At 41.2% G+C, this 13,063-nt stretch overlaps 1 protein-coding gene across 1 annotated transcript; it reads right to left on the bottom strand.

Moving 5' to 3' along the window:
• Nucleotides 1-2,021: 2,021 nt before the first annotated feature.
• On the bottom strand, nt 2,022-5,436 carry znf706 (zinc finger protein 706). The gene is made up of 3 exons (XM_069697732.1): nt 5,348-5,436; nt 3,095-3,231; nt 2,022-2,934 (listed from the first exon to the last, which is right to left on the bottom strand). The coding sequence occupies exons 2-3, from the start codon at nt 3,227-3,229 to the stop codon at nt 2,839-2,841; spliced, it is 231 nt and encodes a 76-aa protein (XP_069553833.1). The 5' UTR covers nt 3,230-3,231; nt 5,348-5,436; the 3' UTR covers nt 2,022-2,838.
• Between the last annotated feature and the right edge of the window lie 7,627 nt (nt 5,437-13,063).

Genomic DNA, 13,063 nt, shown 5'->3' with positions numbered 1-13,063 from the left:
AGCAGGGTCGTACCGGGACGGATGACGTCAGAATCGAGTTGCTAGGGTGACCAAATTTACAGGCAACATTTTTAAGGCCGAGTGACTTCAGTCCGTTTTAAAGATGTCGAGAGTCTCCGCAGCATCTTTTGAAGCAAACAAATATTTTACTTTCTAATTAGTATTCCAAACCAAGTAAACAATGTACACAAAGACAGTACTTGTGTCTGTCTCGATTTAGTTCAATATGACATTTTATTCTCTTGGAACTCTTCTAATTGTAAATATGATATTAAAAATTGTTTTTTGGAAAAATGACATTTCCGCTTTTTTCCCCCAGTGAACCAAAGATTTATGGGAGATGTAATTGGTGAATCAAATAAGTTCCTCGTGGAAATCTGTTAAAGCGAGGAGGAAAAATAAAACCTACCTGCAGATACATACTTAGGTGAGGTTTTAAATGAATGTTCTCCACATCTTTTACCTCTTCCTACGTAACCAATTAGAAATGTGAATAATTTAACACCAAATGTGTCAGAGGACTCGGTAAATAGCGTTTGTCATATTAATATGAATGATTAAAAAGATGGTCACTATTAAAGTGGTGGTGCTCCTAAAACATATTCTTCTAGGTACAAAAACAACCAATAGTCTTTGGAAACTCCACTGAGTGACTACATTGAAAACAACATTAAGATATAAAATTACAACATTTAAAGACATTATATCATGTATTTTTTTTAAAAAAAAAAGTGTTTCAATCAGGTTTTTTAACAGTATAATTAGCTTTTTGGTGGGATTGTGAGTTGCTCTGATGCCGGCCAGGAGGCAGTAAGTGACTTGTGGAAACCAGTGTTTTCTTTATCATCAGTACAGTCTGAGCTCAGAGGGAGACTTGTGCCTGAAAATAGATGATCTATAGCCGGGGAGAATTCCCTCACCTAATTAAGACAACGAATTTAATTTTGTGCAAGTGCTCCTCTTTTTACTGTTGAATTCAAAGACAAGTCATAACACCCAAACTCCCTGTTTTGTGTGTGTCTGTTTGTATGAATGAACATGCGTCATGCTTTTTTCATTCACAAGTTTACAGATGGGAAGGAAGGATTTGTATTATGTGTGAGGAGACAGGGGAACAATGTGGGATATGACTCATTCAGCCGAGCCTCTCAGACCATTAAAGCAACAGGCCGGGTGGTACTGGCGCTTTAGTCTTTTTTTTTTTTCTTCCTTCTCATTTGTCAGAATAAAATTAAATCAAACCTTATTTCCTCACAGATTATTCAATTCTGAGAAAGGCGGCGGATGTTTTTGGCCTTTAAGTACTGAGTAACTACACTGTGAGCTCCAGACATATAAAACACCTTTTGTTTTGTCTTGACAGTAGGGCAAGCATACAGACAGCCAGATATCTGTAGACCACACAAAATGAATGAGTAGTTTGGATAGGTTTTGTTCGAGAACTGCAGTTTGAGCCACTTCCTGTTGCCTGCCGCACAACTGGTACAAGGCAACACTGAACCACTGACATGCTTGTTTTAATTTGCTTTATCATGAAAGACCACCTGACCCCAAGTGTTTAAACCCTCAAGTGAACCAAATAGAAAACCGTTATGAACTGTGTGACTTGGTTTTAATAGGGTGTCACATCAACTGGCAGAGGAGGCTAATTTATTCATTGAAAAATGTCACGGATTATTAACACAGCCTCCTGGGATGATGTCCAAGTCAGCTGTCAATTACTATCTGTGAGTCTCCCTGCCTTCCCTTCAGCTCATACTGTGTATACAAACATATTCAGAACTACTCGTTAATTAATTTGAAATTTACACAGAAAATTTTAACCCACTAAACCAGAGAAACAAAAATGGGCACACTGAAAGTATCAGCGTGAGTGACAGCCCTTAAAAAAAAAAAATCCCATTAAGCCAGATTGTTTAAAATATTATCTACATAAATGTGCAATGTGCTATTAGTCTGCTTCATCATCCATCCCCAAAAAAAGAGCAGAATAGGACATTAAAAATTCCAAAATGCCGATATACAACAAAGTAATATTTAATAAAACGGTATAATACATCATTGGAGCATACATTCATTTTCCAAGCATACAAATGTTGCTGGCAAGCTCCCATAAAATTTGTATCAACTTACAATTTGTGTAGCAGCTTGGAAATAGCTGGCAACATTTCACATTTTCATGAGCCAACATGAAGCTATGATTAGCTAGATGAAAAATTGCAGTACATCAGGGCAGACAGCGCTGTGGAGGGATTACTCTGTGAACGACTGAGGAAAACGTGTCACAGCCTCCTTTTGATTCAATTCTCAAGTACTAATAAAGTCGATGAGGTCACTTCTGTCACTGCGTCAACTGTAGCAACCTAAATCATCTGAATTTTCCCACCGAAAGCCCAATCCATGATTTGTAAGGATACTGCGTGTTCACCTCACGTGGCATGTTGTCAATAAAGGTTCGATCAATCCACCAGAGCTTTAGATACAAGAGCTAGCAGGGAGAAATATTCCTATACGTACAACACATCAGGGCAGTGATTCTGTTCTGAGAAACTGTGTCAAATAAAATAAAAGGGGTGCAGGAAAGTCTTCTTTCACTAATTTTCATTGTTCATTGATCGTACAGGTCTACAGTGGACCTGAAATCAGGCCACATTTGGGTCTAGCCCTGCATGTGTTTAAACAGGAGCACTGGATGGGAGGAAGCATTGCATCAAAGGCAACTTTAGCCTGTCAAAGGATAAATGAAGATAACTGCTTCATGTTGGTTACATCAAATCATCCGATGCCGTCAGAGTGTTAGTACGGGGCCTTGAAGAGTTTGGTATCCAGGATGACCACTTATGCCTCTACTCCCTCTAACTCGGCGGGCATGGGGGATTTTGGGTGCTTGCTCTCGAAGTGCTGCTTGAAGGTTTTTGGGTCCGGCATCTGGGACTGTGGGAAGAGACGACACATCCAACAATTACATTTGAATTTAGGTGGAAAGGCCTTGTGTTCGGTTGAAACTGTGACTTCTCAGTGATCAAAGCATTTTATAAACACATCTCTGAACAAAATGTTGGTCGGGTTTTGGCCTCTGGGTTGTCATACTCACCCGACACACGGCGCAGGTGAACACTAGTGCCGCCTTGGCTGCCGTCTTTTGATCGTGACCCTTGGCCTTCTTCATCTCCGCCTGTTTCTTTGCATTTTTCTGCTGGGACTGAATCTTCTGGTGTCCACGTGCCATGACTGGCAAAGCACAGAGGGGAGGATGCAGGGACAAAGGACTAAACTTTTACCGATAAGAATCGTCAGTCAGTTCTTAAAAGACTATTAGTGGTTCTTATAGCGTGCACAGAGAGAAAGGTTTCGCAATACAACGTTTACTGTGATACTAATGTGCAAACTGTCACAAATTATTCGAGGCAATTCTGTTCCGACTGTTACATGATCAGTGCAGGGCCTTTTTTTTAATTTTTTTTTATAGGCAGCTAGAAGTTGAATGGGTATTAAAGTAAACAAGATAAGGCTCCAGCCTGACCTGAACCTAACTGCAGGTGCTTCGGGTTGAACACATTGAGCAGGTTGAGCTGTAGAACCTTTATGTATATCGTGAATTCAAGAGGAATAAACAAAACATACCTTTGTAACTGTACAGGGTTTATTCCAAGACGCACATTTACTGCACTATCTGGGCAATTTTGCTGAGTAAAACTTTCAACCACCTTGAATCTGACACTTGAACTGTATAAAATTACCTAAAAAATACTGGTTTCGGGTTTTAATCTGCAAAGATGACAGAGTCATGTCTCAGACCAGGTTTGTGCTACAGGCTTTTTATTTATTTATTTATTTGGCATTCTTGAGCGGCTCGACATCAGAGAAACAAGTTCTCTCTTGCCCTCCCTTTTAATGTGGCTCTTTATTTGCAGGGTGTGGAAAACTAGTTTCTCCCATCCAGAAAATTAGTCAACGGAGGGTACTTTTCAAAAAGATCCTTCCTTTATAATGGTTTGGGTGGATACAAGTAAAGGTTTAGGCACCTGGCCAAGACGCCTGGCTCGGTCCATTAGCACGATGCAAGCGTAGAGTGACTACATTCAAATGATGAATAGTCAGTGTATTAACTGCGGTAGCTGAGGCGAGGCTCCAGCTGGGAGAAAGGCTTTAGTTCCCCGTCGAAAAAAAAAAAAAAAGCTGCCAGAGCGGTGAAAATACTCTAAATATTGCGTAAATCTGAACTGCTAAAGACAAGACAGATCAACACCTTTCTCAATCTGACAGAACAACTGAACATTACAATCCTCACGAAGGGTAGATTTACTGCTGGGTTGCTGCGTTATATTTAATGCTTCAGCTGTCAAGAGCTGCATACTAATCGACACAGCTCCAAGAAGCTGCGCCCCCCGAGGATGGGGATGGTCATCCTTTCTGGCCAACGATCGCTTTACGGCACAACACCTGTCGTCCAGCTGCCTGCTTCTCCAAACTGGGGGGGGGGGGGACTGCACCGGCTCTCACCTACAGCAGAGCAGTTCAGTCCACAGACCACCTCGTACAGCTCCAGTTACTACACATCGGACTGTCCCGACAACCCAAAGCCCTTTCAGGGGTCAAACCACAAACACGGACCCTTTGACTTTGCCACAGGGACCCAGCAACTTCATCGTGACTAAAAGATGATGTCACCACGCCAGCACCCACCATTTTAACACGGTGTATTATTCAAATTAGCACACTCTGACTGACAAGCAGTGAAACCTTGAGGGTTAATGTGATGTCGTCTTGCACACTTTCTCTAAATGTCCTCCTGTCGGTCTGGAGGACTTCAGCTCACACAACATGTTGGCTCGCAACACCATCAGTGAAGTTACTCCTTTTAAAAGTAAAGTCGTTTCATCGGTTCCTCCTGTGATTGGAGCGTACAACTTTCACAATGAGGTCATTTCATCCGTAATATTTCTCCTGATGTGAAGATAAATGATAATAATAATAAAATAAAGTAGTTGGATTAGCCCAACATTAGCTACCTGTTTCTGTTTTGTGAGGTTGTGTTAATCTCTACTCTTTAACAACCACGTCTTTTCAAGTTAGGCTTCTTCAGACGAAACTTCCTTAAAAGCACACCACAAGGTCGGAAGGTTTTAGACGCGACACCAGTTTGTTTCATTAATCCAACTTTGATAGCAATTATTAGCCTTCAACAATGCTAGCCTCTAAGCTCGCGAGCTAGCCGGGGCTAACCGATATGGAGATTTAACTGGACCTCACGCTTACGTCAGCCATTAGCATTTTACCCGCGTTGGTGCAGGACAATGCTGTTATATCACAGCCCGCAACTGTTTAAAAAGAAATGAACTCTTACCTCTTAAAACTAAGAGGACGTGTCGTTTGCCAGGTTCCCACAAACAACTGTGACAGCTGCTCAGTTCTCACTGACAAGTGAACGTCAGTGATGCGTTCACGGACACTCGCAAGAGTCAGGACTTAACGGCATCGTCCCATTTCAAGAGGATGGAAAACGTCTAACTGAGCTTCAATATTTGTACATTTATTTTATTTTTTTGTTGTCCAACAGCTCAAATGTGAGTCACAGTTGCATATTTTAGACGCTGTATACTGAATTGACTTGGGGGGAGGGGGAGGGGAGAAAAGTGTGTATAACCATCATAAAACGTAAGTAGACTTAATTAGTGGCGAATCGATTTCTACGATTATCGGAGGATTCTGTGAACGCGCCGGCAGGGCTCGCTTCCTGCTGTAGATATATGACATTGGCAATGTTGCCCCCGTGTGGCAGAGCTTAATTATTACATATTTGATATCGCTTCCTTGGTACATACAGTATCCACACAAATTAAGAAATCACAAGACATATCAAACTGAATACAATTAGGAGAGGAAATAAGAAACAAAATCAAGTCATCTTAAAATGTTAGACTTCTTGAGTGAATTGCTATGCAGTAAGGCCTATTCCCAAATACAACATTAATTATCCACTGGCGTGCTGGCAATACTGCTCTTTGATGCATGATTAATTGCAAATAGCACGTCTCGTTTCAAATTAGGAGGCGGAATATGTATGCATTGTTTGTATTTACAGATTTATTGACAACTTTTTGAAAGCATTACTGTAACAGAACATTTGGGAGACAAAAAGAAAACCTTTTTCATTTCATTAGGTTTATGGTTTTTTTTCAACAGCAATATTGGATGGCATTTGAATGGGGATGTTGTGTTTGTGCCATATTGACTCAAACTGGGATATTTTTTTTTGACCAAGTGATTGTAGTGTCTCTGATTATATTTACTTGGCCGAAACTATTTCATTTTTATTTTTTTTTCTAATTGTGCATCAGTTTTACAGATTTGAAGTGTTTCATCAGTTGGGATCACACAAGGGGTGTTTTTACCACAATCATACCAAAACTGGGCATTAAGCTGTTGATTAGATAACTTTATTAACGTGTTGAATTTTGCACCACACACGTTACTTTTGTTTTTTAACAAAATACCTCCAATCTAGTTGGTATCTATGACATTATGCGCAGGACACAAAGTCTTTACTTCCATCAGTATGTCAGCTCTGAGATACGAGATGCTCCCTCAGAGTAACAGTAGGGGGCAGATGTGGAAAAGGACGATATACAAGTGTGTGTGTGTGTGTGTGTGTGTGTGTGTGTGTGTGTGTGTGTGTGTGTGTGTGTGTGTGTGTGTGTGTGTGTGTGTGTGTGTGTGTGTGTGTGTGTGTGATGTGGGAAAGACATGTGCAGCTTTGCCATCAACATCCACAACGTGTGCATACAGGCAAAACACTTACACTTAAATACACTTAATATCAATAATTGCCATAATGTTAAACAAACTCATTTCTGGCTATAAACACTGTTGGCCCAGTGACAGTCTTGACTGTTGAGCATTATTTAATTTTTTTATTGCAGCTATATACAAACACAGAGGCAGCGAGGCCTGTACAGACCATGATGTGGTTCATGGGACTATATTAGCTTTTTATCTCTTCTATCTGTGTGTGTGGCTTTGCAGTCAGGTAGGAACAGAGCAGCCTCTTCACCACGGCTCACTATTTGACTAAATTCAGCTAACATGTAAATGGACTGTAAATGGATGGTAACACCGATAAGCCGTCTGGACAGCACCAAATGTATTCATGAATCTGTAAGAACAACAGCCGAACCAGAGTATTTATTTGTCTACTTGTGAGTTACATCAGTTCGTTTGTCTTTAATAGAAAGAATAAGTTAAAGTAAACTCAAGTGAGTCTATTTTTAATCACTCCTGTTGGAAATCTTCCTGACATAAGTGTCATGACTCTCTTGAGAGAAATCTTATCATTGTGAGAAAAGTCTGCAGCCAGCCGTTGTTCCTCCCCCACCTCCTCCACCTTCCTGATTTTTTTTTTCCCATCCTAAGAAAAGAGAGACAATCCTTTCAGTCTTTATTGAAAGAGGGAAATATCTCTCAAGAGAGAAGGATGTGATTATACTTTCAGAAGGGGGCAGAAAGTAAAAGAAAGAGGGGGGTGACAAAAGCCACACATTGCTCAAGTTCCCCAACCCTGGAGGATGTTGTGCAGGGACTTGCTAGCTTAGATTTGGGGTGGGGTTGTCCAGCCTTAGGGCCTGTGTGAAAGCAAATCTTCCAGGTGTCAGCTATTCAATAGTAGGGGAGAATATTATCTGGCTGTCCATTGTGCGTATGAATAAGCAGGGGTTTGCCACAGACAACCTGACATTTCTTTTCCCATTTGGGTCCTTTCCTCCTGCCACAAGGGCTTTCAGGTTCACTCTCAGCTCAGCCAGGCTGCTTCTGAAGGATCCCTCTATTGTAAATTATCTGTTAGCTGTCACGCTGAACAATTTCTGTTTTTTTTTTTCTTTCTGGCTGCATGACCACATATCAGGGGTCAGACAGTTTTCAAGCGGTTAAGTCAAGGTCATGGAAGATAAAAAATAAAAAATAAATAAAAAAGCATTGCAGCAAAGAGGTACCTTACGTGGCTCCAAAAGACATGTCAAGCAGCAAAACCTCTTGAAGAAAGGGAGAAACGGTGAATGTCAGGGGTGAAAATGACCTCCCTGTTTTTGTGGAGGCTGTTGAGGGAAGAGGAAGTTGGATTTCATCTTCTCTATTAGCCACTTCCTCTCCCTGCTCCCCCTTCCTTTTTTTTTTTCTCCCAAACCAACAGGTTCTGCCACAGTCCACTGCTGCTGCTGCTGCTGAACCAGCGCAACATGCCACAACGTTGCCAGACCAGTCGGGCTGTACACAAGCCGTGACACAGTCACAACACTTCCACAGGCTGGTAACTTTCACTGCTGCCTTCAGAGGCCTGGAATCACGTGACTTGATTGCCATAGATAGCACATGGTTTCTTAAAGCATTCAGCTGGTTGTTTTTATCGTGAATAATAAGGAGGCAATTTCAGTTGTAATTCAAAATGAAACCACTAACACTACAGCGATCTCAGCAGTTGACCTCTAAGAGGTTGGTTTTTTTGCTCTTACGCAATGCAAATGTTTCTGTTCATTGTTTCATTAAACCTACCCCCGAATGGCCCCGAGAAATGACATCGAGAGAGAAAATCATGCCTGCAGGGAGAGAAAAGTTAATTTCTTACCTCGAAACACACGCACACACACACACACACATACGCACACACACACGCACACACACACACACACACACACACACACACACACACACACACACACACACACACACACACACACACACACACTCACAGAGTGCAACTGAAGGAGAGGTGAGGTCCTGGGTCAGGCAGACATAAGCTGGTCAGACAGAGGCTGATTGTGAGGGTGGTGACAGCTCACCAACAGCAGCAGCTCTGATATTTGGACCAACTGTGACTGTTGGTGAGAGTCAACAGCATTAGATCGAACGACAGTTTTAACACGAATGTAAAGGCATTTTTTTTCTTCATGAATCAACACAGGGTTGGTAGTAGTGGCAATAATACATTTTACATTTGGACAGATTTTATTTAGACCGTGAAGGTTTTCATTGAGGACTAAATTTGCTCACTAAAATTTGGTGTGAAGTGCTGAAGTTACAAAATATACATTCATGTCACTTTGTATGATACGATACAAAAGATATCAATCAAACTTTAATTGTAATTGTGTAGCATCTTTGATAGTGGTTAGTACAGTTTAATGTCCTCTCCATGGGACAGACAGACTACTAAAAAGACAATAAAAGAGAGTAAGACAGGTTGGAGACTATGGCACACACAGAAAAAATAGAAATAAAAGTAAAATCAAATAACATAGAAAAAAACATGTTTAAAATAAGAATAGCTCATAAACTGTTCTATAAAAAGTTAGAAAACCTTAATTTCCTTTCAATTTGAATCAGCCTGTTTTGTATTAGCTCTGGATTACCCTTAAAAACATATTAGAGAGGTCAAAAAGGTCAGCTTCAAATCAAATACTCAATGAATAAGCACTAAGCAGAAGAAAAATATTCTTAATTCATGACCCACTAACCGGCTTTTTATTGCAAATTACAGTTTATGACTGCTGAGGACTGGTAGATTACTGGATACTTTTTCAGACTTTCCCATCCAGACTACTTAAGTATACTGACAATATTTATTCTTACACTATAAAGCAAATATTTGTTCAATACCCCTGACTACTACCTTGGACAACTCTGTGTTAACCCCGACCCTGACTGCTAAGAACCTCAGCGTGACACTCGACAGTCAACTCTCTCTTTCTGTCAACATCACTGCAACAACACGTTCCTGTAGACACATGCTGCACAACATCAGGAGAATACGTCCTCTTCTCACTCAGAAAGCGGCGCAGGTTCTGGTCCAGGTTCTGGTCCAGGTTCTGGTCCAGGTTCTGGTTCTGGTCCAGGTTCTGGTCCAGGTTCTGGTTCTGGTCCAGGTTCTGGTTCTGGTCCAGGTTCTGGTTATCTCACGTCTAGACTACTGTAACTCCCTCCTGGCAGGTCTACCTGTTAGCGCCATCCGTCCTCTGCAGCTCATCCAGAATGCAGCAGCTCGACTGGTCTTTAACCTCCCGAAATTCACTCCCACTACTCCGCTCCTCCGCTCCCTTCACTGGTTACCAGTAGCTGCCCGCATCTGTTTCAAAACATTGGTACTTGCGCACCGTGCTGTGAACAGATTAGGTCCAGTGTACATCCAGGACATGGTCAAACCTTACACCCCAGCCCGCTCCCTCCGCTCTGCATCTACCAATCGGCTTGTTGCTCCCTCGCTGCGAGCTAAACACTCAACAAAATCACGACTGTTTGTTGTCCTGGCTCCTAAATGGTGGAATGAGCTCCCCAACGACATCAGGACAGCGGAAACTCTGTACATCTTCCGCCGCAAACTAAAAACACACCTCTTCAGACTTTACCTTGAAGAGTAGAACTTTAGTAGCACTTAAAATGGCACTTACTGATAGAACTTTGTAGTTTGGCTTTCTTGAAGAAAATTGTACTTTCTTGATTGTTGTTGTTCTGAATTTGTACCCTCATGGTTGAAATGTACTTATTGTAAGTCGCTTTGAATAAAAGCGTCAGATAAATGAAATGTAATGTAATGTAAAGTCAACGTTGTCCTCCTTATGTTTAATTATGCCCATATATGGTCATGTGCGCATTTGTGGCCCCTCCTGCACCTCCTTTTCATCCACCCTGAACGACTCTTCCTCGCTGCTGTCCACCTGGACCACAACACCCCCCCCCCCCACACACACACACACACACACACACACCTCTCTGTCTGCCTCCGTCTCAGTCTCAGCTGAAACATTCTCCACTCACATAGGTAGACGCACACACTTATTCCTGGCCAAGTCCAGACAGGCCGAGTCCCCTGCGAAAACACTCCTGGTATGTAGGATACAAATTTCACCTCTCTCTCACACACACACACACACACACACACACACACACACACACACACACACACACACACACACACACACACACACACACACACACACACACACACACACACACACACACACACACACACAGAGAGAGAGGTATTCAGCAGCTCGTGGCCCCTGACTTTCCGGTCTTGGCCATGCCTGCTTGTGGCAGCTTGTAGTGTAGCACACGCACTGTTTCAGCTGTCATATCGCCACATGGCTGAGATTCCAGCAGGCATAAGTCATGCAGGGAGAGCAGCAAATAAGAGAAAAGCTTTTAACCATTATTTTGATGAAGACAATCAAAACATCTGAGTTCATGGATGAACAGACCCCTGGGTACATACATGTCCAGCAGAGTGTTTGCAGGGGTGTTGAAAATCGTTTGGTATAGTTGTGCAGCTCTGTGGTAGTTTGTCATCTTATTTGTTGTTAGTTTGCGTAATTTTGGTAATGTTTTGTCATTCTGTGGTACTCTCGCATCTCCTTATGTGTTTTTTTGCTTTTCAATAATTAGTTTCCATCACTTTATAATTGTTTGGTCTCTCTTTTCTGTATCTTTTTAGTAGATTTTTGTCCTTTTGTGCTTTTTTTTTTTTCTTCTCTCTGTAGTTTTGGTTCTTATACTTTGTAGTATTGCATCTCTTTGTCATGTATTTTCCTGTATTTCTGACAGTTCCACCATGTCTGCCTTATGATTGTTGTTTTTATATCACATCAAACAGTGAAATTCATTCCTTTCCCTGGATCGAATCAATAATGCTCTGATCTCACATTTATCACAAATATAAATGTGGTAGTTTGCATCTCCTTGTGATATCTTTTTTGACTTTCTTTTAGTTCTTTGTGTCTTTCTAGCAGTTTTTTGTGTGTTTCTAGTAGTTTTTTGTGCCTTTCTGGTACTTTGCGTTAATCTTGTGTCTAGTTTTGGTCACTTCACAGACTTTGCAACAAGAAATGCTCACAATAATATCAAGCCCAGCCACAGGTAGGCCCGTTTAGTAATCCATTCACATTAACAGGAAAACATCATAATACATTTTAATAGCGATAAAGTAATGAAGATGAATAGAAAACTTTTATTTCCTTCTCTTTTGTCTGTGTTGTTGTTGCTCTCTCACTCTGTGTTGTGAGAAGAAAAGGACCTCACCTGTATTTATCTAGCAGTCCCATTCAAACACACATACACAGGGAGTGATCAGCTGAAGCCCAGGTGCTCTGTAAAACAAATTGGACAAGGGAGGATAGTAGTGATCATCTGCAGGGCACGCAAACACACACACACTTGCTTATCACACAGAAAAACAAACACACACACACACACACACACACACACACACACTGCTGACGGTTAAACTGAATCTGGAACGTAATTTTTGGATTTCCATAAGAGAGCGCCTGAAGGCATTCATAAGCAAAAGACCCGCATTTTGTCATGCAAACACATTGATAAGGCATCAGACCAGTTTGGAAACTTCATATGGACTGTTTTTCAAACTCCACATGAAATCCAACTAAGGAAAACAATCTTTACCTCTTCTGCACAGTTTGTAACTAATGCAGCAGTGGTGGAAGTACTGAGAGTATTATCAGGCAAACAGAACAGCATGGACTTTGTTTTCCTCTGAAATGTAACAGCAAAAGAAGTACTGAGATTCTTTAGTGTAGCAGTACTGATACAGAAGTACTCCATGTTTATTAGTTAACCAGGAGAAGTCTTGTATTCAAATCCTGCTTCAGGTAAAAATACAAGAGCAGTGCATTGTACATACTGTATATTTAAAGTATCCAAACTTTACAATGAATGTACTGTTACAACTGCAAATGCCTTTGTGTCATCTTTTTTTTTCTTCAATTGCTGAACTGAATGGCTTATCTTTGACCAGACAAGTGTATATTGGTTATGTTTTATTTTGTGTAATGTATCACTCAGTCACTTTAAACCAACAGTCTCCCATTTGGATGAATAAACTTCTCTTTATGTCCAGATTATACCAGAAAAAAGGGACAAAGATGGAGCATTTAGGGTCAGAAGTCAGAGAATGTTGCACCCCACCTGAACAGTGCCCCAGCCATTGAATAACACACACACACACACACACACACACATTGTTTGCTCTGGCTCTAGTAATCCCAAACACTGGGAT

This window comes from Brachyistius frenatus, unplaced genomic scaffold (genome assembly GCF_029030835.1).
Source record: "Brachyistius frenatus isolate BFR_SWC_R1_liver_20210118 unplaced genomic scaffold, ASM2903083v1 Contig_2, whole genome shotgun sequence".
Taxonomy (NCBI): domain Eukaryota; kingdom Metazoa; phylum Chordata; class Actinopteri; family Embiotocidae; genus Brachyistius; species Brachyistius frenatus.
The sequence above is the reverse complement of the archived record's forward strand: the minus strand, read 5'-3'. Positions and strand labels throughout refer to the sequence as shown.